General features: G+C 45.8%; 1 protein-coding gene across 1 annotated transcript; it reads right to left on the bottom strand.

The window, feature by feature from the left end:
- Positions 1-291: 291 nt before the first annotated feature.
- On the bottom strand, positions 292-16,369 carry LOC142803071 (monocarboxylate transporter 7-like). Its single transcript, XM_075888181.1, has 4 exons — positions 16,235-16,369; positions 8,581-8,839; positions 1,050-1,193; positions 292-407 (listed from the first exon to the last, which is right to left on the bottom strand). The coding sequence occupies exons 1-4, from the start codon at positions 16,247-16,249 to the stop codon at positions 292-294; spliced, it is 534 nt and encodes a 177-aa protein (XP_075744296.1). The 5' UTR covers positions 16,250-16,369.
- Positions 16,370-26,888: the final 10,519 nt, after the last annotated feature.

The raw sequence follows: 26,888 nt of genomic DNA, 5'->3' as shown, positions 1-26,888 counted from the left end.
TCAATAAATGGGGTTTCTTCGGACATGTCCTGTCCTCGGCATTATACAGGAAAAATTGTTGTGAATTTCTGTGTAGTAAAGATAAATATAAAAAAGTATCATAATCTAATATTTACCCATCCATACATCACTCCAACAAAAATGATTAGTGTTATTTACGTTGAGTTTTCATTAAAGTTAACTGTATATAACCTTTTTAAAGTCGTACGTGTACTGTGGTACACGTACCACGACTATCAAACAAGAGTGTCAACAATTTCGAAAGAGAGTTCACATTCTCCTTGAAAATAGTCACACGCCTTGAAAGTCAGGCCTTTCATGACATTTAGGATTGAAGCTCCTTAAGGCCAAGGCGTGTCCGTTGGTGGCGTTGGTGATCGCCATAGCCCAGCACGATGACGATGATGCTGAAGACAATAAAAGAGAAGTGAGTTCCATACCACAGATTCTCTTTCTGCCATCACGGTGCAAAACATGCAAGGTACCCACTATACGCCATGACGATGACAATGACGGTGATGATGGTGATGATCACAGAGAACGTACGACTAGCTTGTGCAGTATATTAAATCGCAAAATGCTCTACTATACATTTCGTATTACTTGAAACAGCCAACAATGACAAGAAGAACGTGCATATACCTTGTTTTTGCCAACTTCAGGCAAGATATGATACCACAAAGCAGCTATACTGAAGGCAACTCGAAACTCACAACTCGATACATCATGCCAAATACATTGTATTTAAATGTACAACGCTGGATACTCGTTAACAGGCGAGAGTAGTCAATGTCACGGATGAATCACGGTGCCACCGGGTAACATCAAATGATCCCACTGCTTCTCCAACTGATCATCATTCACCTCGTAGATATGTTTCCTCTTTCTTAGAATGAGCGTCATCCTTTGATGTTGAGTGTTTCCCCTCCTACGAAGATTGCGGATCCCGACACAAATTCATAATTTCCACGCATAACACGACCGCATCGGTGGCACAAAAAGAAAGCATGTCTGACTTCTTTTCACTTATATGGTTAACGAAAGTGTACCTGTGACCATGCCGATGGATACAACGAGGAACGGTATTCCAGTAGCAAATGCTGATGCAAGACAACCTGCTGACATGAGGAGTCCGCCGAGTGCGACGCTGATCCTTATGCCGAACGAGTGTATCAGGACGCCAGCTACGAGACCTGCACATATTTGGATAGCATGAAATGAAGTATCTCAATGTGAACCTAGTTCCTTTTTTCCTCATTTCAATAACTGGGCATATGAAATTAAAATATTTTCTTAGATTCACAAGCAGCCTTTTCTTCTTATAATTCATGCTCATCAAGCTGCTAAAATATTCTCGTCGCAAACGTATTCAGTTTTTGTCGTACGTGCGGTTGATTTGTGCTCAAATGTTTCTGTAGGCTGTTACCTCGCATAAACTAACAACCCTCTTGTGTCTCTGGTTCACTCAGCCTTGCTGCAATGAACTCGACATGTGCGTGGTTAATCTCTCTGCTGTTTCTCATTCGTTTATGTCTGATTATGTTCTAGCTAGGCCAAGAGCACCTTAAATGTAAGTGCCACAACAAAACATAAAGTGCGCGAATAAAGCGGCTCGTAAGGAAGAAGAGAGGAAGGACAGAAGGGAAATAAAAGGCAGGGATGTCAGCCAGTCTAGAATGACTGGTATGCTATGCTACACTGGGGACAGGGATCAGGTAGTTTCAAAGATGAAAAAAGGGGGAGAAAGGAGAGCATGCACACTGAAATTTTCATGTCAAAGTCATCATAACACTATTAGTATAATCGCCGGTCCAAGTCCGTTGCCTCCAAGAAGCTGAGGACTGCTTTCGTCGCCTTCACTCGCAATGACCGCTCTGGATGACATTCCAGAATGGCGTCCGCAGTCATCGGTCTACAATCTATGTCAGCTAGAGCGGCTGCCAGAGGTGTTATCTGCGCATTATAGTAAAGGCAATCGCACAAGATGTGTTCTAGTGTCTGGTCGCTACCACAGTTGTCGCAGAAGGGGTTGTGAGCGATTTCGATGTGAAATGAAAGTGGCTTGGTGAAGGCCACTCTTAGCTATAAATGGCAAAGTATAGTGGCATCAATTCGGCGTAGTCCAGTAGGCGTCTGTAGTTCTAAAGTGTTTGGACTATACTGGATTTGATTGCGCAATATTTTAAGTGCGGAGAGTGATTTCCCGTGCGGCCACTCAAAATTGGCTGGCAGCGCCGGTCCGTAATAACGGTATTGTCTCTAAGCAGTTGCCTTCAAGCGGTGATCGAGCAGCATTGTTAGCACTTTCATTGCCTATCACGCCACAGTGACTTGGCAGCCACTGAAATGTGACGTGGTAATCTTTTCCAAATGCAGTATGGAGAAGATACCCAACCTCAAAGACCAAATGTTCATATGTTCCATGCTGCAGGGCTGATAGTGAAGATTGCAGAGCTGCCTTCGAATCAATGAAAACTGCCCAACGTTGAGGCTGTTCGCGGTTGACTACGTGAATTGCAGCGCGAAAATCAGCGAGCTTCGCAGCCGTCAATGACGTTAAGTGGTCTGTCTTGAAACTGAAAGTAATATATATAACACTGGGACGACCACTGCTCCATAAGAACACTGCAGAGTGGTTGATCCGTCAGAATAAACATGTACGTGATTGGCGTTCTTCTCATTGAAAAGCATTAGAAATGCCTGTTTTAGCACTGGTTATGCAACATCAGTTTTTTTTTCTGATTCAGGGCCGATGAGGTGCCCTTCAGGCTGAATAAAGCACCACGGTGGTATCAATGGCTTATATGCGCGGTTAAAGCCTGATCGAAGATGGGTGGCATAGTTAGACATCGTTAGACAATACGCCACCCGAGATCTCTCCAAAAGCAGGGTAACAAGGTGTTGGCAATGGGCCAGGAAAAAATGTTTCGTGCTTTCGAGGCTTTCGCCACAATGTGCGTTCGTACTGGATGGTCCCGTGTAATGGAAATAGTCGCTTCAGTCAGCGCGCATTTCGGCAAGCCAAGGCAGACTCTGAGAGCCTGAGTTTATACAGCCTGCATAGCGTGAATATTAAACTTGCAAGTATTAGTTAGTACAGGCAGAGAAACCATGAAACAATGATCCGTACAGTTACAGCATTGATTCTACCGACTTGCCCCAGGTTTTTTTGTTCCGTAATTTGAACACCGGAGAGATTGCTGCCAGGCGCTGTTTCAAGTGAAACACATGTGGACTCCACCGAAAGTCTCTGTCTATGACGACACCCAGAAAATTGTGGGTTCACGCAGAGTAAACGGTCTGCCATTCAGTAGAAACGGCAATGTGCGTCAATCATTTACGCGTAAATGCTACTAATTCGCAATTTTCCGGGGATAATTCGAGGTCTCGCTTGCCGAGGTAGCTCGCCGTCAAACTGGTAGCTTTTCGAAGCCCCGCTCGTATCTGAAGGCGTGTGACAGCTGATGTCCAGGCGCATATGCAATCTGCGTATATGGATATCGTGATCGTACATGGCAAGTCCTCGACCAGCTCTATGAGAGCGAGTTTGAATAGAACGGGGCTTAGCACTCTCCCTTAAGAAACGCCCCGGCTAGTATAGTATCGTGCGGTTGGGCCGTCATTGTTTGACACAAAAAATGATGATCTTGACGCCAAGTAGCTGGTGATCCATCGAAAAAGTTGACCACTCAGGCCAACCAAGTACATCTCAAGTACATTTAAAATGGCCTCGTATAGCACGGTATCATATGCTTCTTTCACGTCAAGGAACACGGCTGCAGACTAACACTTCCGTGATTTCTGCTAATAGGCGCATGTAACGATACCAATAATATTATCGATAGGTGAGGGATCGCGCCGAAAGCCAGCCATAGAGTTTGGATAAATCTTGTAATGTTCAAGATACCACTCATGGCGGCTAAGGACCATCCTTTCCATTATCTTTCCCACGCGGCTGGCCAATGCAATAGGCTGGTGCAAGGAGAGTTCTAGTGGGGACTTGCCTGGCTTCAGAAGTGCGACTAGACGACTTGTTTTCCATTCGTGGGGACACTTCCTTCTTGTCAAGGTGCGTTGTATACACGTAGTAGCTTTCCCCACGCAGTCTCACCCAGATTGAACCGGGCTCGACAAGGGGTATGTCATCTGGCCCTGGTGATGAGGAATGCCTGCATAGGGCTAGTGCCGCTTCAAGCTCCCTCGTTGTGAAAAAAGGCCCATGCGGCCTTCACCGGAATCAGAAATGTCATATACAGCCAGAGAATCTGGACGAGCCATTTGCTCTGCTGTCCTCGCGCAAAATTCTTCCGTGATATCGATGTTTCACCGCTATCGAAAAAGCGCCAGTGTTATGAACGGAAAACGCTGTTCCGGAATGCAGCGAAGCCCGTGCACTGATCTCCAGATGTGGGATTAGATGCTTACGGGAGTCTAGCAGCTCCCAAAACGATATCCAGCGTTCAAAGGCTAACTTCTACATGCGACGCTGAATCTTCTTCTGCATTCTGCGGGCTGTTCTAAGCTCGTGAATAGATTTTGTGCGCCGCTATCTGCATTCCACGTGGTGCCGGAGCGCTTGAAGTCTTTCCGATTCGATATAAAAATTGTTGCGCCTGGACGTAACCGGGATCATGTGCGTGGACTCTTTCATTGTGGACTTGATCACTTGTTTCAACCCAGGGCATACACCCACTTGACAAGCTTTTTCTGTGTTATGCTAAAAAGTTGTCCAGTCAGTTCTTCGGATGGTTTTCTCTAGAGCAGAGTTGGACAGCCTTTTAATGCGAAGATGTGTACGAATATGGTCACTTCCGTGTGTCTCAATATCAGAAGACCACTTTATCTATCGAGCAAACGAGTTGGAAACAAAAGCGAGATCCAGGCAGCTGTCATACGTCGCACCTCGAAGAAAAGTGGGGCGAATGTCATTCATGAGAGTGAGGCCATGATTGTAAGCGGTGCTTGTTAATCGGCGCCCTCTTGCGTTTGTCCTTGTGCTCCCCCATGCCAAGTGATGTGCATTGAAGTCTCCTACGATGATCTATGGAGCCGAACAGGTAGTAAAGACACTAACAAACCTTCTTGAGTCAAAGTTGTTTGAAGGCAATAAATATACGCTTTGAGAGAGCAAATCAGTTTCTTCTAAATTGCTAGGCAAACATACTGATTGTCATCATGAGGGGCAATTGGATGCAGCAAATAAGTGAGTTCTCGACGAACGTAAACGATGACCTTGCTTCATGCTCCATTTGTCGAGGATTTGACAGCTCCGTACCACGATAGCTTCACAGCATTAACACATTGGGCTCACAAATGATGATAACTGGGAACATGTTGACGCGCACTAACTGACGAAAGTCCGAAAGACGCTCTGCTAGTCCTCTGGTGTTCCACTGAATGAAGTATGCTGCCTCTACTTATTCTCGGAAGTGACGGTGATCGTTAGCCATATTTCTACTCGAGTGATTCAAATACTGAGCTTAAGGCGTCCAGTACTTTGAGTGCGCTTGGAGCAGACGTTGTTCTCACACCAGAAAAGATATCTCAAACAGGATCTATGAAGGAACGAAGCATAGTAACGAGTTTGCGATTCGCTTTAAGTGTGTCACCAGTGGTCGGTGAAGACCCCAGAGTTGGCTGATATTCAGAGGTTCCACGGCTAGGGGACGACAAAGAAGAATTGACCATTCCTCTGTAGATATATTCTTCTCTGCAACCTTCTTTGAATTAGTCGGTTATTTTGTGACTTGACTGACTGGTGCAGCAGTGGCGGTCACGCTATCCTTTCGAGCTTGTGCCGTCTTTGAGGTCGAACGATGGCGCCGACACCGCTGCCGACGCCGGACTGCTTCCGCAGCCTCCCTGTGGGCAAATTGTCTCCGACCATTTCCTTAAGCACCGCACGCTCCTTCGTAATTCAAGGGCAGTCTTTCGATGAGGCAGCGTGTGAGCCATTGCAGTTGCCGCATTTACGAAATGTTCATTGACAGGTATCTTCCGAAGGTGGTTCTTCGCGACGGGGGCACCGTAGCGAATTAGGGAACATGCCTTTTATGTGACCTAGCTTAAAGCAGCAGTGACGCTGAAGTTGTTTTTGCACAAGTGGCTGAACGGGAAGCCGAAAATAGCTGACTTTGACATGGGATGGTGTGGAAAAGCAACAGAAGACTAGCTTCACACAGCGCGACTTCCCAAGGCGGTGCATCTAAGTGATGACAGTCCTTGATTTGCCTGTTTATTGAGGGTACGCAAGTCAGCGTCTGTAATCGTAATGTCAACATCGTATATCACACTGGCTATGGATGCGTTGTTATTCGGTATAAAGGGGCGCACTTTGATGCCGCCTAGCTCAGTGACTTGTTTGAGTGGTCCTAGCGCATACACGTTGAATACGTCTATCGCGAGTATATATTTATTGCGTTTTTTCTCTGATGTCTTCAATTTTATTGGGCACCACACGTTACAAAAAGCGGAGAGTGCTTGCCTGTTCAGCAGTCACAGGTTTCCTGAGGACTCTTCTAAAATTAAGATGATGACATGTGGCCAGCGCTCGTGCCTTGACTTCATAGCGGCTGTATTTGCAGGAGTGGGCGACGCTGCACTGACAACCTTCCTTTTTGCCCTCTTGCTCGGGACAGGAATGAAAGCTTCGTCAGATGAGTCGTCTTCCTAAGCGGCTGAGTAGGGCTCTGTGTCCTCGGTGTCATTGAGTGAGGTTCCTCTTTTCCTCGCGCAGGGCGGCCGAGATGGCTGCTGGCCAGGCGGTCCTCTGGAATGCCCCGAGTTCATTGCGGCAAGGCTAGGAACCTCATCGCTAATTTGACAGGTGGCAAAAATCACAGCCACGTGGTGAGAAAGAGCGGAGAACGTATTGAGACATAACACAGTTGCTTCACCTAAGCAAATTTGCATATGCAACTGATTCAAATTCCCTATGTATACAAAGACCACACTCATTCTGTGAAAACATATATCCTGCTTCATCAGTAATAATGCAAAAACACAATAGACAAGGCTTATCTAACTTACAGAACGTGTCGCTTACATGTCTTCCTTTTTTTCTGCTTATTAGGTATGTACATAACTCAGTATTGACTGCTGAGTATTGACTGCTCACGTGAGCAGCCAATACTGACCAACTACAACAAATCGCCCCCCCCCAACCATAACCCCACCCCCGGGGGGTGGGGGGAGTAGGATGCGGCCCTCTTCAGTTACTTAGACCTTCAGGCCCAAATAGCCTTCGTCCGGAGCGCCAAACTATGGGCTGATAATAATGGGGGCCCGGAATATGGACTCCTCTCTTTTCGGAGCACCTGAAGGGCTGCACTTCTATATTGTTTTCATATAAATACTGTTAATCAATCAATCAGTCGATCATTCAAATAATTTTATTGACATCCTGCAATGGTGCATAAATATCAAGTCTGTATAATTGGTCTTACGGCTATGTAACGTAAGCACACTTTTAATACATGCTTCGGAGTACTTGCAGCTCTTCATTGCAAGGTGATGCATTTTCCGATTTTGTAGTAGTAATCACGCACATCCGAACAGTCAAGTGTGGTGGAGCTATTGATCATCCAATAAATATCAAAATTGGTGAAACGCTGACTAGAACACATTGTCTAAGGCAAATGACACCTTTGGGAATCACATTAAGAAACGTGAATGACCTGGACGAAACCTGCATTTGATAGACACATATACGCTTCGCCATTGAAATTGCTGTTTCTGCTCCCACATGGTTCACCGTAGCCACAAAGACTACGACGACGAATGTTCCATAAAAGCGCTCTTAACCTAACTTTACGCGGTGTCAAACACGCAGATCAAATATGAATTTGTAAACTAAATTTACCTTCACACTAAATCAGGCACGCTAAAACTTATGTGTCTTGGTTACAATATTGTGATGAACATGGTCAACTTTAACTGAATGCGGTGCCTCTATCAAAATCTGGCTACGTGGACAGTGACCAACAGACAGAACAGAATGAAAAGGGGCAAGTTTGTTGTACATAGTTTAAACTTTTGCATTTGACAATGAAACGAAACGGACGACAAAGGAACGAAACGGGAAACCACTAGCACGAACTAGCAACTGTTTATTTTGATATACTGATTGAAGATATATCTCTTGATGTGTTTCTTGTGCGTGTCAGTGTTCTCTTTTTTTCGCCTTTTTCTGATAGATATAAAGATATTGTCATGATTCCTTAAAAACAGACAAATGTTAGTTGGCCTTCTTGATGTGCCACATGGTTTTTTTCTACGTCTATTTTGTTTTTTGTTTTTCAGCGCGCAAAAGTTCGCATGTTAGACAGATGACGCGATTTCATTAACTTGCAGGTGTTTGGGGTAATGGCAATATTATTGGAGTGCCTCAAATGCTAATAGCAATGAAAATATTGTTTTAATTTAGTGTTTGAAGACGTAAACTCGAGGTTTCGAGACTACGTTTTTCTATGAAATTAAACGGACAGATTTATCGGGAAGAAGCAGTAACTGTATTTCCGCTGAAGTTCTTATCTAGATGTGAGCTGTTGACAGGGCTGTACACTTTGACAGAGCTCTCACCCGAAAGATTGACGAAGCCACAGTAGGCACCCAATGGCATCGCGGCCTGCGCCCTTGTAGCGTGATACGTGGTCATCATTGAAGTGAAGAAAAGGCCACCGCAGCGGAAAAACGATGAAAACAGCAAATTCACCAAGAAGCAAAGCATGGCGACGAACCAGCTGTGGCAGCCGTCAGGTCCCATTTGGGATTTACTTGGCAAATGGCTGGTAGACACCATCGCAGAATTTGTTTCCTCTGTAGCTTCATTTCCTAGTTTCTGCGAGGAACAAGAGCGTAGCATGTACACTGACTCTGTAGCATGCACTGGTAGCACGCTCAGCGGCCGCGAAAATTCGTCGCGCAATGTGTGGGAGTGTTATCTGCATGCACTCCACGCAATAAGATAGATGACAGTGTAGACTTTAGCGATAAGAGAAACACAGGGACCCCACTATGCACACACGTTCTCCGCAACGATGGTCAGGTTTTGTTGGCACAGCAGAACGGCTGCATAATTACCGTGGTACTATCTCCGTTTCTTACCTGAATCTACTGCGGCATCACTAAGGTCGGGGTATAAGTACGCACGCCTTGGTACTCAAGAAAACGTGTGCACTTTGGAGCTAACCATTCTTGGAAAGGGGTATTAGGATCGGCCGTATCCTCACTATGACTTGCCAACAAAGCTTTTCAACACGATGAAAAATGGCACTGGAATACGAATTCAGCGTACTGTAATGGCATTGCCACCTGCACTTGACTTCTCTAGCTGAGTGCCTCCACTTGGCTTCCTTGCTATCTTGGCGCGAGCACTTGGCAATGTCCACGAGTGATGCTTATCAGCGACATGATTATCATGATATCTATTCACCATGATTCTGAAGATGCTGCGACTGTTTTGTAGACGTGTTACCTGGAGGCGATATCTGCATGCGTTCTGTATAAAAGACAGCAGCTATATTTGCATTCACTTGAAGGTTGACCTATGGAAGAGATGAGAATGCTCCAATTCTTTCCTTATATGGAGAGATTGATGAGAGCCAACAGACAATGATGCAATGAAAAGTATAGAGATGTTATCAAAAGTAATACTAATGTAAGCGGGTAGTAAGAAAAGCGGATGAAAAAAAAAAGTTGACACGTTTTTTTTTGCTAACTTTTCTTGGTCTCTGCTAGCGGCAAGTTATCTTTACATACAGGGACTGCTACTCTTCTATATTGCATGCATGTTGCGCTGCTTCTGTTGCTGCTTCGTTCATAGAGTAGATGGCTTTTCGAGCTGGTCATTTCTTGCGGCTCCTCTTTCTTTTGTTTGCATTGCTATGAAATAATAGCACGGTCATTATTTCTTCCGAAAGGGGTACTATAGTATTGAGGTAATATTGGCTGCGTAGTCACTTATCACCATGATCTAGTAGTAGAAGTGCTAGAGTGCTTACCCAAATATCGAAGGACCGAATCCGGCTCACGGTGGTTTTGCTTTGCGAGGCCTGCCCGCTCAGATTTCATCATCATCATCATCATCATCATCATCATCATCATCATCAGCCTGACTACGTCCACTGCAGGACAAAGGCCTCTTCCATGTTCCGCCAGTTAACCCGGTCCTGTGCTTCCTGCTGCCAATTTGTACCCGCAAACTTCTTAATCTCATCTGCCCACCTAACCTTCTGTCTCCCCCTAACCCGCTTGCCTTCTCTGGGAATCCAGTTAGTTACCCTTAACGACCAGCGGTTATCCTGTCTACGCGCTACATTCCCAGCCCATGTCCATTTCTTCTTTTTGATTTCAGCTATGATATCCTTAACCCCCGTTTGTTCACTAATCCACTCTGCTCTCTTCTTGTTTCTTAAGGTTACACCTTCCATTTTTCTTTCCATTGCTCGCTGCGTCGTCCTCAATTTAAGCTGAACCCTCTTTGTGAGTCTCCACGTTTCTGCTCCGTAGCTAAGTACCGGCAAGATACAGCTGTTATACACCTTTCTCTTGAGGGATAGTGGCAATCTACCTGTCATAATTTGAGAGTGCTTGCCAAATGTGCTCCACCCCATTCTTATTCTTCTAGTTACTTCAATCTCGTGGTTCGGCTCTGGGGTTATTACCGGCCCTAAGTAGACATAGTATTTTACAACTTGAAGTTCACTATTACCTATCTCGAAGCGCTGCTCTTTTCCGAGGTTGTTGTACATTACTTTTGTTTTCTGTAGATTCATTTTAAGACCCACCTTTCTGCTCTCCTTGTCTAACTCCGTAAACATGAGTTGCAATTCGGCCCCTGAGTTACTCAGCAATGCAATGTCATTGCCGAAGCGCAGGTTACTAAGGTACTCTCCATTAACTTTTATCCCAAACTGTTCCCATTCTAGCCTTCTGAAAACCTCCTGTAAGCACGCAGTAAATAGCATTGGGGAGATTGTGCCCCCCTGCCTTACACCCTTTTTGATTGGTATTCTGTTGCTTTCTTTATGAAGCACTATGGTAGCAGTTGATCCCCTGTAGATTTCTTCCAGGATGCTTATATATACTTCATCGACGCCCTGATTCCGCAGTGTCTGCATGACAGCTGATATTTCTACTGAATCAAACGCCTTCTCGTATTCTATGAAGGCTATGTATAGTGGTTGGTTATATTCTGAGCATTTCTCAATTACCTGATTAATAGTATGAATGTGGTCGATTGTTGAGTAGCCTGTTCGAAATCCTGCTTGTTCCTTTGGTTGATTGAATTCTAATGTTTTCTTTACTCTGTTAGCAATTACCTTTGTAAATAGCTTGTGTACTACAGAGAGCAAGCTAATCGGCCTGTAATTTTTCAAGTCCTTGTCATCTCCTTTCTTATGTATTAAGATGATGTTAGCGTTCTTCCAAGACTCTGGTATTTTTCCAGTCAGGAGGCACCCCGTAAACAGGGTGGCTAGTTTTTCTAACAGAATCTGTCTTCCATCTTTCAGCAGATCTGCTGTTACCTGATCCTCACCAGCAGCTTTGCCTCTCTGCATGTTCTCCAAAGCTTTTCTTACTTCTTCTATCATTGCTGGTGGGGTGTCATCTGGGTTACTGTTAGTTCTTATACTATTAAAGTCGTGGTTGTCCTGGCTACTTTACAGATCTCTGTAAAACTCCTCCGCTATTTCAACTATCCTATCCATATTGGTAGTTATTTTGCCTTCTTTGTCCCTTAGTGCATACATGCGATTTTGGCCTATCCCAAGTTTCCTCTTCACTGCTTTGACGCTTCCTCTGCTTTTCAGAGCGGGTTGAATTCTCTCCATATTATACCTTCTTACATCGGATACCTTACGCCTATTAATCAACTTCGAACGCTCTGCCAGTTCTATTTTGTCTGTTGTACTTGAGACTTTCATGATTTGACGCTTCTTAATGAGATTCTTCGTTTCCTGGGAAAGCTTGCCAGTGTCCTGTCTAACTACCCTGCCTCCAACTTCAACTGCACACTCCGTAATGATATTCGTCAGATTATCATTCATTGTATCTATGCTAAGATTGGTTTCCTCACTAAGAGCCGAGTACCTGTTCTGAAGCGAGACTCTGAATTCCTGTTCTTTCCCTCTCAATGCTAGCTCATTGATTGGCTTCTTGCGTATCAGTTTCTGTCGTTCCTTTCCTAGTCTAGGCGAATTCGAGACCGTACAATTCTATGATCACTGCATCGTACCTTGCCAACCACTTCCACATCCTGCACGATGCCTGAGTGTGCACTCATTATAAAGTCTATTTCGTTCTTATTTTGCCATTAGGGCTCCTCCATGTCCACTTGCGGTTTCCTCGTTTTCGGTAGAAGGTATTCAAAAGCCGTAAGTTATTGCGTTCTGTGAATTCTACCAGTAGCTCTCCTCTGGCGTTTCTAGTACCGATGCCATAATCTCCTACTGCGTGGTCTCCAGCCTGCTTCTTCCCTACCCTTGCATTAAAGTCTCCCATCAGTATTGTATACTGTGTTTTTACCTTACTCATTGCGGATTCCACGTCTTCATAGAAGCTTTCAACTGAAGCGTCATCATGGCTGGATGTAGGCGCGTAAGCCTGCACCACCTTCATCTTTTATCTCTTATTCAGCTTAATTACGATACCTACCGCCCTTTCATTAATGCTATAGTATTCCTCTATGTTGCCAGCTATCTTTCTGTGAATTACGAACCCCACTCCCAGTTCTCTTTTGTCAGCCAAGCCCTGATAGCAAAGGACGTGTCCATTCTGTAGCACAGTATAGGCCTCATCTGTCCTCCTAACCCTTTTTAGCCCTATTATATCCCATTTAACACCCTCTAGCTCCTCGAATAGTACAGCTAGACTTCCCTCACTAGATAAGGTTCTAGTGTTAAACGTTGCCAAGTTCAGGTTCCAGTGGTGGCCTGCCCGGATCCAGAGATTCTTAGCACCCTCTGCTGCGTTGCAGATCTGACCGCCGCCGTGGTCAGTTGCTTTGCAGCTACTGGGGACTGAGGGCCGTGAGTTATTTGACGTGTGCATGTGGGAGGGTGGCCAATCCTTCTCTGGTGAGGGAGTGCGTTCCCGGCGGTGGTTACCGGTGAGGCCGCACCCCAGGCCTTGTAATGCAGTTCCATTACCACGCGGATTTTTTTTTTCATCCGGTTGGAAACTGCGTGGCACCGAGATTCGAGCCACGGACCATTTGCATGCGAGGCGGATGCTCTAACCACTACGCCATCGCTGCGCCTCCCTCCATTCTCCATTCATGACATTTTAATTCTCAAAATGATCCCCCCCCCCTGAAAACCCAACAACTAAAAGCCACTAAATGGACTATCTGTTAGTACTCACAGATGTTGCCCAAAGACAAAATGTGACTGCTTATAAGCTATTTGTGTACAACGCAATACTAGTGTCCGCAATTCGTATCCTAACCGCATATAATTACATATGTAGCCATAACCGTACAAGTTGATTTGCAAAAAAAAAGCTGTCTGTTAGCAGTAATACATCAGTTACAAATTTAGGTGCACTTTAAGGAAACCAAGAAGGTCGAAGTTTCAAGCGTTCTCCACTACCGTGTCCCTCATTATCATATCGTGCGTTTTAAACGTGAATACTCGAAAAATATGATAATTTTACTTAGTCTATAGTCAAACTCTCATTTTAAGCTAAACCCTGTTTGTAAATCTCCAGGTCTCTCCTCTGTAGCTAAGTGCCGGCAAGATGCAGCTGTTATATACCTTGCTCTTGAAGGATACTGGCAATCTACCCGTCAAAATTTGAGAGTGCTTGCCAAATCTGCTCGACCCCGTTCTTATTGTTCTAGTTACTTAAAACTCCTGGTTCGGCTCCACGGTTATTACCTGTCCTAGGTAGGCATAGTCTTTTACAGTGTTTAGTGCATTATTACCTACATCAGCGAGCAATGGAAAGAAAAAAGGTAGGTGTAACCTTAAGAAGCAATAAGAGAGCAGAGTGGATCAGGGAACAAACCGGGGTTAAGGATATTATAGTTGAAATCATGAAGAAGAAATGGACATGGGCCGGGCATGTAGTGCGTAGGCAGGATAGCCGCTGGTAATTATGGGTAACTAGCCGGATTCCCAAAGAGGGCAAGCGTGTTAGGGGGAGACAGGAAGTTAGGTGGACAGATGAGGTTAAGAAGTTTGTGAGTATAAAATGGCAGCAGCAAGCACAGGACCGAGTTGACTGGTGGAACATGGGAGAGGCATTTGTCCTGTACTGAATGTAGTTAGGATGATGATGATGATGATGATGATGATGATTTAAACTCCCCAGTTTTTCAAAACGGATGATCAGTTTTGTTAGCACGACGTGGTGTAAAATTGAGAAAAATCTTTGCAGCCTTGCATCCTACACGCGACAGCTCTTGGCATTCCCCTGTATGCGTGCGTACGTGAGTCCCAGGAGCCTTCGAACAAGCCTCTTTACATTGAGCAGTGGAAGTCTGTGCCACTGCCTGGCAGTGGTGGTCTAGTGGCTAAGGTACTCAGCTGCTGACCCGTAGGTCGCGGGATCAAATCCCGGCTGCAGCAGCTGCTTTTTTGATGAAGACGAAAATGCTGTAGGCCCGTGTGCTCAGATTTGGGTGAACGTTGAAGAAACTCAGGTGGTCGAAATTTCCGGAACCCTCCACTACGGCGTCTTTTTTACCCATTCGGTAGTTTTGGGACGTACAATCCCACATATCAATCGAAGTATGTTCCACTGAGCTAAAACTGGAGGCACCATGTTGCTGTCAGCCAGAACGAAGAAGAGGAAGGAAAAAAAGGAAAGGCAAGAGAGTCAATGGGACATGCGCCTAGTTTGCTCCCCTTCCCTCGAAGAATGACATTAAGGTACGAATAGAGAAAAGTGGTTAGTGAGTAATATTCCCGCAAAGTTAATCAACACACTGCGCTCCAAGGAGGTGGAAAAAGTGTGTCTCATGCATGGTGTAGTAGAAGCCCCTACGTTGGGCTCTCAAATTACAGGGATGAACGCATGATTTGAGTATATATATGAAAAGTTTAATTAGGTGCAGGACGTAAGGCGTATCACGTTGCACAGTAAAAATTTGTGTCTTGGACCTCATTATTAAACCACAGCGTTAGACTAGCCATGGTGACCATTGAAGGTCCACCATTCGTTATTCTTAGGGAGCTGACGGAAATAGGAGCTCGCCTCTCGGCAAGCGAGGCCTCTTTAATGATCAGCGAAATGCTACGTTGTCATCGTATAAGCATAGCATTTAGAAACCTTATCTCGAATTTCTACATTGCATAAATTTAGTAAAAGAACGTCTGCCTTTCATGATACAGACCCCGCCAGTCTTGACACCAGAAGTCTTTTGGCATAGCTACAAAAAAAACGAGAAAAGAATCGTGTGGCAGTTTCACCTTGAACTTTCTGCACAAAGTCAACATGATGACGCAGATTGTCACGTCAACGTGATGAGTCTACGTGCTTTTGAATAATAATAATAGTAATAATAATAATAATAATAATAATAATAATAATAATAATAATAATAATAATATTAACTCTGGCTGTCATGCCACAAAAGCATCATATGCACATGAAGCACACAGCATCACAATGGTCCGGCTGATTTCTGTACCGTCGGGTTTCTTAAGATGCGCTGTTATTGCACAATGCACAAGTTTCTGGCCTTTCGCCTCCATTGAAATCAGACTGCCACGGCTGGTACTAGAACAGAACCGCAATTACTACGCGACATTGGTGGCATCATTTTTCATACTATAATGTATCCCAAGGCAGCCACAGAGTGAGCGGGAACTTCTACAAGTGAATGCGGCTGAGATACCAAAACATGGGTGGGAACGAATGACGCGACAGTGATATTGATGCTGTCTGCATATCGGCGCCTAACTCACGAAAAATACTTTCATCTTCTTCCTCTCATCCAGAGCAAAATATATTGTAGGGACGATGTCAGGGCATGCTACTGAAGACCAGTAGGTCGAAATTTCCAAAGCCCTCACTACCACGTTCTTCAGAATTATGTGATGGGTTTAGGACTTCCCCTGATAACTGTATTAGTGTTAAACTTAAGTGTCTGTTTAAAGATATGCACGTAACTTGCTCATTCGCATGTTGTCTTATTCGTCAGGCCAATGTCACACATGGGCAGTGTCGCCGAAAGCTCTGCTCTCATTCGAAGATGACTCTCTAAGCACAAATAGTGAACACTCACCGACACGCTGAACATGACGGTCCGGGAGCCTTCGACTCGTTTGCACCAGTATCGCGCCGCTGCGCCGGTGACGGTCTCTCACGCAACACCCGTGGCGAACCATCAGGCCATCGCATTTCTGCATACGTGCTTCTGTAACGAGGCCCCCCTGCCGGATAAGCCTCGTGAACACGCTTGGAGGCTGGGTTGTCTTGCAGTATGTGCATTTTTTTCCTCTCTCTTGAAAAATAAACTCGAAGGGAATATTCCGAACATAAACTGAAGAAGCACCGAAGTCCTACGGCATTTCTGAAGTTCTCTTGAGACTGGAGTTTTTTTTTAATACTTCGTGTCATGCCTCATTGCATATCAAAAGATGTAATATGTTTTGAATCGCTACGCGAGAATGATGTCCTTTGCCTCCATTTGGCAAAACCCCTAATTGCAGCGGCAAAATTCTTTTTATTATTTAGTCTACAGCGCAACGCTATGTGTACACTTATGCGAGTACCGGGCGCGGTTTTCCTTGAAGGCACGCGCATGCCATAAATATAGAAGCACGCCTATTTTGAATGCGCCACTAAGTGAATGTTTAGGCAACCGTCGTAATAAAAACTGCACATTTCGTTACGCAACGCTGTTAGGATACGGAAGCATCGACGCACATAAGCTGTACGAGCTGATACTGCAAGCAGAGGGGAGGGAATACTTGAAGGCATCGAATGCACTCGTCGCAATGAATGGAATACATAGACAAAATGTTTCGAAACAATCCGCACCTCGCGATCTTAACTTTGTTTTTATGTTCTGCGTTGTGCATTCGCATCCGATGTTTATGCTCACGCACCACACATGTCACATTGAATGCGCCATTTGCAAGTTGTGCTCGTCATACAGCTAATACTGGTACCGAATTGCCGATAGCGTTTCACAAGTACTGCACACTTCATACCTCCGTGATGTCACGTCAGTCACGTCTCTACGATTTAGCCAGCATTTCATGTTAAGAAACATCGTAGGCCCTACACCTCTCGTGTATTTTAAGCCCTGTTTAGGGCCCATTTTCTCAGGAATTACTACGTGGAAAAATTTCGAGTCGTTTCCGTTTTATTTCTTGGTAATTCTTCTTGAACCTGAAGTACCATTAAACTTGCTTTGCTGACACTTTTTTTGCATTTTTAAGAGACTCAATCTTTTTCATTATTTTTTAGGTGCCACTGTCAGAAAATGACAAGTATTGCGCATACATACACCATTCCAGTTCAGGAACTTTGTATTGGTGATCGCTTCATTTCATCAGAAATCAACCTTCTATATTTTCACGTTGCTTTGATAACAAAAAAAACAATTATGACAAAAACAAGTTTACTTCAAAATATATTGGGTTAAAGTTGAAAAGCTAGTTTATTTGAAGTTTAGCCTAGAACGAAGACGTGCTGAACAATTTCAATAATAGCGGCATGCACAATAGTCATCGCACTGATTAGCTTTTCTTAACTAATATTATTTTCTTGCTTTCCTGACTTGTTATTTATATACTTTTTGTGTGTGTTGACCAAACACTGTGGATGGCGATGGCAGTCGATGCCACCTAAGCATATCGCAGTTTTGTACTTCGGTTAACTGCTAAACGACATACAAACAGTATACGAGGGCCACACAAGCCTTCCAAAACTTATAACGGTTTCAAACGGTTATAACGGTTTCAAACGTACAATTTCTGAGGGTTTTCTTTTCGAAGAAGACGATCCATTGTGTTCCGCACGACCGCCATGGTTCATCCGCATTCTGTGCACAGTTACTCGTTATCATGGTTTGCAGAAGATACGCATCAATCAAAGCGTAGCCATTGTCACTAAAGGTAACGAATTGTCCTGGCGGCTACAGAGAATGAGGACAAAGCTTATTTACTTGCTGAAGCATTCGCATGACTGCACTCGGTTCAGTCTCTGTTACTTTCTGAAGCGAGCTAATGTCCAATTGTACTGCCCGTTGTAAGCATTTTCGTTCACTCGTCATCCGATGGAGGCGGAAATGTTGTAGGCCCGTGTGCTCAGATTTGGGTGCACGTTAAAGAACCCCAGGTGGTCTAAATTTCCGGAGCCCTCAACTACGGCGTCTCTCATAATCATATAGTGGTTTTGGGACGTTAAACCCCACATATCAATCAATCGTTCAGTCGTCAACTCTAGAATGCATTTCGCGGCTGCGACAATATCCACAAAGGCGCAGCGAAACTCAAAATAAACGCGCAGAACCCCATCCGCATGCGCGTCTCTCATGCATAAGGCATCTTAATAAACACCCCGCGTGTTAAAAAAACGGCACCATACGCGTCTAGGTAGCGGAAATACTTTTTCAGAAACCTGTCAATCTGTCACGTGATTGAACTACCCTGTTTAAGCTTAGCCATCTTGAACTGATGATGGGGTTCATTGTTGTGAACATTTTCGATCAAAAAGGAAATATTAAGAATATCTGAAGTGTAACTTATATGTAAATATTAGTAGGTTTGTTTTGTCACTGGAAAATACATAAATACGTAATTCTAAAGATCCTAGTATTTCTTACACAGCGCTGAAAATGCCACGCTATACACGGAAAAGTGCTTTGTTGACTATTCATACTGCCACCTGGCAGTGTCCCTGCACAAGCTTGTGTTTCTCGATGGCACTGTCACATAGCGCCACCTCTATTTGATCCATGCCAACTAGATGTGGCCGAATCAGCACACAGAAGGTGCTGTCAATTCGAAATATCATTGGCCGCTTGGTCGGCGGTAGAGTATTGTTTTTCTAAGAGAATTACAATGGAGCATGACGATGCGCCATTATTTTTTTCTCCTTCACTGCTCGCTGAATGCCTTATAAGGGTGAAAAAGAAAACAGTTCGAAAAGATTTAGGAAGTAAACCTGGTTTGTTAGCCAAATATTGCATTTATTTTATAGACGAGAATTCTTCACCGACAAAGAAAAATGCAATTATTCAACAACTCATTGACACAATACTTGAGTAGCTAATAACGCTGCCGAGTCAAGGAGAAAACACTAGATTAAGACAGCAGCTATAAATGAGACGCTGGTATGGCCGTACCATGGTGAAAGAAAGCTTTAGGTGAGCGAACTCCGGGGCTATTCGCTGCCCGATAATGTTCTACTTCGCAAGTAGACGAGAAATGGCGCTACAAACTTTGCCTTGGTTTATGCCCCGGCTATTACCCCCCCCTTCCTGTCAGTGTAGGAAGGCCCCGTGACGCAGGAAAGTAGCGCCGCACTGCCAACCTCCTCTCTTATCACCCTCTCTTTCGTGACACCACTCTGTGTGTCGCGTGGTGTATACTACGCGATAACCCGGTTTTCTCAGAATTGGAAACTGTTGCCCACGTGCCGGATGTACTTTGCGGAATTTTCCAGCAACCCGGCACCCGGCGAGCCATCTATCGGCATGCCGCAAACGAGAACATAGTTGGTCCCTCCACGCCAAGCGCTCGCTTAGCGGCGTTCGCTCACCTAAAGTATTCTTGCACCGTGGGCCTTACACAGCGCCTGCTGTTTTCACGTAGCGGGCCGCATGCACCTTTCCGATAAGCGAGGGCACGGGGAGGGCAAGCCGGCCATGTGTTAGGCAAAATGAAAAAAAAGAATCTCAATGTGTAGGCAAGTGGCTATCAGCTGCACGCTGCGAGCTAGTTCAATTTGTCCAAAGTGTCGGGCCACTAAAGAACCCGCATACAGAGAAACAACCTAGGAAGGAGCAATGCGTGCAAAACCTTTGCGCTTAAGTGAGTGATGCCCAGCTGACCCGGAAATTCTGAGCGGTGAACACATCCCCGTATTAGCGTACCATTCACCTAACCCCGCATTTCTGGAGGTCAAACAAAAAAATGAAGCAATGAACTACTGCATTCACATTAATGCCTTGTAAACCGCAGATAGAACTGTTAGTTTATTAAGGGCCGAGAATTTCTTCGCGTACTGCAGGCTCTTTTAGCGTCTATCTATCTATCTATCTATCTATCTATCTATCTATCTATCTATCTATCTATCTATCTATTCGTATGCCTACATCTGGTTGCTCTGGTGATTACGCTCTTGTGGTAAATAAAAAAAATTAGTATTGAAGAATAACATGGTTCGATTAAATGACTCGCTGCTCGTGACATGAACAATGTCATACCTGTCTGTGGATATGTGCCACAGGTATGCTGTATGTGCCACAGTTGATGGACCGCTTTGTATTTACCGAGAAACAGCAAGAACAGACATGGCTAACTTTAACGCATGCGTGTTAAGAAAAAGCTGACACCAGCAGCGTTGACCCGAACAATGTAAGGATTAAATGTTAGGGTCCCAGCGTGACAATCAAGTGTTCTGCTATGCCCGCCGCGTTGGTCTAGTGGCTAAGGTACTCGGCTGCTGACCCGCAGGTCGCGGGATCAAATCCCGGCTGCGGCCGCTGCATTTCCGATGAAGGCGAAAATGGTGTAGGCCCATGTGCTCAGATTTCGGTGCACATTAAAGAACCCCAGGTGGTCAAAATTTCCGGAGCCCTCCACTACGGCGTCTCTCATAATCATATGGTGGTTTTGGGACGTTAAACCTCACATATCAATAAATCAATGAAATCCTAGCACACGGGCCCTCAGCAATTTCTCCTCCAGAAAATGCAGCCGCCGCCGCAGGGATTCGATCCCGTGACCTTACGGGTCAGCAGCCGCGTTCCTTACGGCATGTTTCACATGCCGTTATTGCAGCGAAAAAACTTTTCCGTTCGCTCCAATCGCTCTGTTCGCAACCGTCGCTATTGGCGGTTTTGTTTCACATGGACCGCGAACAGTCTATAATTTTCACTCTGCGACTAGAGCGGCAAAGTCTTGCCACCGCTCTTAGTGACAGACACGAATGTAATATAATATGTGCATTAAAATATGATGACCTTTCCGTGAACGGTAACGAAGGGCCCACTTGTTTTGTCATTTAAGAACACTTTCCAGTCTAAATTCATTTTAAAATGCATAGCATCGGCCATTACCAAAACAGACACGTCGACTCTATTTCAACGGCTTGGCCGGACCAGCCCTATTTCGGCGGGTCTCGACCAAAAATCGCTCCCGCCACTGCGATCAGCGCAAAAATTTTCAACATGTTCGAAGCTCGCCGCGGACCACAGCGGCGGGAGCGAACTGCCCTTTTTTTCGCTGGGAGCGAATTCGCAGCCTGAAAATCGCTAGTTTTTGTGTCATGTGAAATGGCCTTTAGCCTCTAGATTACCGCGGCGGGGCAATTCTCCGTGAGAATCAAGTGTTCTACCAAAAAGCCACGCTCGGTCTCGGAACTTTTTTTCAAATAGACCTTAATGTTGGTGAAATGTCTATTGTGGTTGTGCTGGCTATCGAATCCCATAAACAATATACATAAGCAATGCTATCATACAGCCGCCACGTCGGGCTCACATCGATTGTAGTTAATTGCCATCTACTGAAGTTAGTTTATGCAGCAGTGTCCAGGGCTTTCATTCTCGCGAGCAACAGCATTTAATACCAGCTTGCCGCTTCTGGTGTTGCTTATATTCAGGTTGCCGTTGGCATCGTTACGCAACTGTAAACTACTGGATATATAAAACATTTGAAGCTGTTTGACGTGTGTCTGTGTGTACATTTGTACGGAACCGTCCACTGTTAAAGGCGTAGTGACGTGACAGCGTCCGACATAGACGTGTCATCATCGCTGGTTTAATGAAGAGGACGAGACGTACAGGATGTGAGCTGCCGAACTAGAGCAGCGGCAACGGCGTTCAGCCACCCAGAAGCCTACGAACTATCTAGGCGCCACGAGCCGCCAGCCTCGTCTTCTTTTTTTCTTGCCGGCTGGCCGCCTCTAGCGCTACCCTATACAATTAAGGGCTGCCCGCCTTGTGTGCTACGAGATAAAAACGGAATGTAAAAGATGTAAGAAAAACTTAAAAACACTATGCGCATGTGCGGCGGTTCCTAAAGCGTTCAGTGGGAAATCCGAATGTCGTCAGGGTGGGAGGCGTACGAACGAATTCGGCAGCTCCGGTGGGCCGCACTGGGAACCACGCAGCGGGTGTGGATAGCAACACAGGCATGCTAATTGAAGGAGTGGGCGAAACCGATAACGTGCAAATCGGTAGGCAGTCGACTAATTTCGCAGCGAAGCACGTCAAAGCCAGAGCATACAGCGGGTGCCGTGGTTCTGGTGGCTGCGTTGGTGCAGTATACAGCCAGGCCTGGAGCTTTTAACGTGCATAGTTGCGGCTGGTGGACAGAACCTTGCCGGGCTGGGAGCGCGACGCCGGTGCCGTTCGACGGGGTCGGTAACGACGGAGGTGGTGATATGTCACCGGCTGCAGCTGCTGTGTCGTCTGCCGTGTAGACGAGCGACGAACTGCTCGCCTTGCGCCGGACATCTTTTGGTGCGTTCGCGTGGGAAGGGCAGGCGAGCCTATCACGGGCGTCGTGAGATCCGGTAGGTGTGTGGTGTCACAGTTGTCGGGAGCTATCAGTGACGGTGAAACAGTGGAACACGTTTCGAGTTTCGTGCTGCCGTCATTCTTTCTGGGTGCCAGCTGCCTGTGAGGGCGGATGTTGGGGACCACAAGAGGCGCGGTGGACACTGCAGACGTCTTGTCAACTTTCATGGACTCAGGAGCATGGCCGGGGAGCCCAAAAGGCATGGGCTCTGCCGTAGAGTTTATTGGCATGCCCGTGCTTGTCGAGGCAGTCATGTGAATGTCCACCAAAGTGGAGAGGTGTGGTCTGTTCGGCTGTTGAAGAAGCCGCCACGTGGTCCTCTGTCATTGTAGCAGCATTCCGGAAGTTCAGCGGTTGCATGCCACGGGCAGGAACTTCAGCTGCGGGAGATGTTGAAGTAGCTGGTAGTGGCTCTTGAGAAAGGTGGGAGTAAATCTTCGCAGGCGCGTCTGTAAATTCTGGCTGCCATCAGAGACGTTAGAAAAGTCGTATTTGGGCGGACAGTCCATGAGGGTTTGAGCAGTAGGCACCGGTGTGTTGGGGAAACTGATGCCATGCAGCATCACAGCGGACTCTGCGCCTATAGTGTGAGTGGTGTGGACGGCCTCCAGAGAGGCCGGGACCTGCTTGAAGTCTGCAGGCAGGTCAGCCAGCGCAGCTGGGGTCGTCGAAACACTTAAAGACAGTGCAGAAGAGCATCTTTCTGCAATGAAAGTGACAGTGTGCGGGGCAGTGGCCAACGTGGAATCTGTGATTGAGAGAGGTAGCATATCCAGCACGCCGGAGGCAGCAGCCATGGACTCCGGCGCTATGGGTCTCTCGAACAACGGGTTGATTGGCACGGAAGGTTGGTCTCTGTTACTTTTTTGGCCAGTTAGTGTTGGCAAAGGAACCGTCTGAACTGGCTGTGATGCGGGACGCGTCCTGGATGGTGATGAGCCAGGTGCAGTTGTGTACCATTTGAGAGAAGTATCACGTGTGATGCCGTAAAACTTGAGCGTGGCATCTTGCAGATCATCGTATGGGCGAGGGCTTCAGGAGAAGTGTGTGAGGCAGCGTTTGAGTTCATGTGAAAGATGATATTTTAATACCTCATACATGAACTGCTTCACCCAAATGCCGTTGCAATCCAAGCCCGCCATAAACTCCTCGAACGATTATTCTAGGCGAGAGGTCCGAAATGGTCGCAGTGGCACGTCGAATTGGAACCGCCAGGCTTGCGCTGGCTGGAACATGACGGTGGAGTTCGGTGACAGTTGCGCAGCGTCGGTCGCTTGTCCGTGTGTCAATGGTCACCAATTTGTTGAGGAACGAGAGACGAGACGGCAGCTTGTGAGGCCATGGCATGGTCGCGGCTTTTATTTGGGACGCGGGCGTAGGAGAAGTCGCGGCTGCAGAGTCCAGCCAGGCCAGGAGCTTCGCTCCTGGCCTGGCTAGGTGCCTGGCGCCACGGGCCACAAGCGCTCGTCAAAGGGAACTCTCTGATGAGTACCTGTCATATTACGGGCCTCATAACTGCAAGTAGGCGATGAAGCATTGTTTATGCACAGCCTGAGTGTATCGAAGGGAATCAGAAGTTCAAACCAACAGTACTCGTATGCAAATTTAAGCCACTATGTTTTTGCCAGAGAGCGATATCCGGACATGGTGCACACAAAAGCGTTCTTTTTGAAGGGACCCTGAAACATTTTTCTTTATGTAACCTTGGAATGCATCCACTAAAAAAGCTGATTGTCTCACAAATCTAACGCCACGAAAATTTTGAGAATCCGTCCAGTACAAGCATAATTACAAAAATTGGCCACACGCTGCAATTGCGTTCTGTCTTCTCTCGTCCCACAGAAAGCACTGGAAGCTGAGTAAAGAAGGATGGTAGAGGCAAATAAAGTACGCCCTGCGTGCCTCGTGACCTTGAGCACTTCTTTTTTTTTCTTCGAATAGACGTCTTCTTGAGTGCGATTGCTCATGCATGCACGGACAAGTCGCGGCCTCCCACGGGGATTCCTGTAACGACCGAGCCCGCCACGTATAAATCAGTCAATGGCTGACAGATTGCCTTCTGCGAGGTTTTTTGGAGCGTGTTCTGTGATTTGTCGAGAGAATAGAAAGCAATTTTTAGGTTACTTTGATAACTTACTGTGATTCCAAGGCAGCGTGCTGAGCTATAAGATCTGGCTCGCTAGTTTTCGGGAGCCTTCACTACAAATCGGCCGCGTTTACTGACCATGCTCAAAAAGTGTTGCAGGGCCCCTTCAACTGTGAACCCCTCGGTACATATCATAAGCGCCACTCCATAGCTTTTCGCTCAATAAAAAAATTTCAACACAGTCATCTTCACTCCGCATGCTTTGCGTAACATTGACTCCCAAAGTACGTTGCATCTGCCGAATTTTTCACACACACATATATATATATATATATATATATATATATATATATATATATATATATATATATATATATATATATATATATATATATATATATATATATACATATATATATATATATATATATATATATATATTGTGGGCATTTGTTACTTACATCGTCATTATCCCTGCTTGATCACAATCACCATCATCAGCTTGTCTCTTTGTCCTCATTGCCACTCTGGATCATCATCATCGTCATCGGCTGTGTACTGGCTCTGCCCATTCGTTTTGCGAGGTCTTTCCTCAATTAAACGCTGTCGCAACCAAGACTACCAAAACTTCATAATAAATATATATAAATAAATATATATATATATATATATATATATATATATATATATATATATATATATATATATATATATATATATATATATATATATATTATGAAGTCTTGGTAGTCTTGGTTGCGACAGCGTTTATTTGAGGAAAGACTTCGCAAAACGAACGGGCAGAGCCAGCACACAGACGATGACGATGCTGATGACCCAGAGTGGCAATGAGGGCAAAGAGACAAGCGGATGATGGTGATTGTGATTATGAAGGGATGAGGACGATGTAAGTTACAAATGCCCACACTAATTCCCCCCACTTGGAAGCGGACACCCTGGCCGCCGTAAGTCAAAGTGACGGGGAACGTCGCGTGAAAGGTTTCATGCGACAAACGTGGACAATCTCTGTGCTGCGGTAGCGAAAGTCTGTTGGGGCGACGAGTGGTGTCACACGATAATTAACCGGCGAAGTCTGTTCTAAAACAATGTATGGCCCGATGAAGCGTGGTTGGAATTTGTCACAGAGACCAGGAGTGCGAATAGGTGTCAAAAGCAGCACCTCGTCACCAGGTTGGAAAGACACAACGCGGTGGGATTTGTCATAGATGATCTTCCGCTCGTGCTGTCTCGCTTCAGTATTGATGCGAGCCTGATGGCGAGACTGGGCCAGGCGGGAAATGTATTCTTCGCTAGAAGACTGACATGAATTCCCATGGCTGCTAAAGAAGGAGACGTCGAGAAAGGTAGTCGGGGTGCGTCCGTACACGAGGTAAAACGGTGAGTAGCAAGTTGTTCGCTGAACGGTGGTGTTGTAAGCGAATGTCAGGAATGGTAAAAGAGTATCCCAGTTTTTGTGGTCAGGTTGGACGTAAACGGCTATCATGTCTGCAAGGGTTCGGTGAAATCTTTCTGTGAGACCATTTGTCTGAGGGTGGTAGCTTGAAGCTGTCTTGTGAGTAGTTGCAGAAGCGCGCAGTACTTCATTTACAACTTGTGACAGGAACACTTTGCCGTGGTCACTAAGCAGTACACGAGGAACCCCATGACGCAGTATTATTGCGTAAAGAATAAAGTCTGCAACTTCCACAGCTGAGCCTGTAATAACAGAGGAAGTCTCAGCGTAGCGTGTCAGGCGGTCCACGGCAGTCACTATCCATCGTTTGCCAGCAGGGGTGACGGGGGGAGGCCCGTAAAGGTCAACACCTACAACCTCGAACGGCATTGAAGGGCACGGAAGTGGCTGTAGAGGTCCAGCAGGTGCCGACGTGGGGAGTTTACGACGCTGGCATGGGTAGCAGGAACCGACGTACCAAGCTACACTTGAAGAAAGGCCAGGCCAGTAATAACGACATCGAATGCGGTCAAGAGTTTTTTAAAACCAAGATGACCAGCAGTCAAGTCGTCGTGGAAGGCTTCGAGCACCTGAAGTCGAAGAGAGCGTGGCAGTACAGGAACCCAGCGCTGACCGTCAGGGT

The sequence above is a fragment of the Rhipicephalus microplus genome, chromosome 3, assembly GCF_043290135.1.
Source record: "Rhipicephalus microplus isolate Deutch F79 chromosome 3, USDA_Rmic, whole genome shotgun sequence".
Classification (NCBI taxonomy): Eukaryota; Metazoa; Arthropoda; class Arachnida; order Ixodida; family Ixodidae; genus Rhipicephalus; species Rhipicephalus microplus.
This window is presented reverse-complemented; position numbering and strand designations above follow the sequence as displayed.

Coding starts and splice junctions, on each gene's coding strand:
- LOC142803071 (XM_075888181.1), bottom strand. Junction 1,194..8,580: donor TGGCTTCGTCAATCTTTCGG/GTGAGAGCTCTG, acceptor AAATATGTGCAG/GTCTCGTAGCTGGCGTCCTG. Junction 408..1,049: donor ATCCATCGGCATGGTCACAG/GTACACTTTCGT, acceptor TATTGTCTTCAG/CATCATCGTCATCGTGCTGG.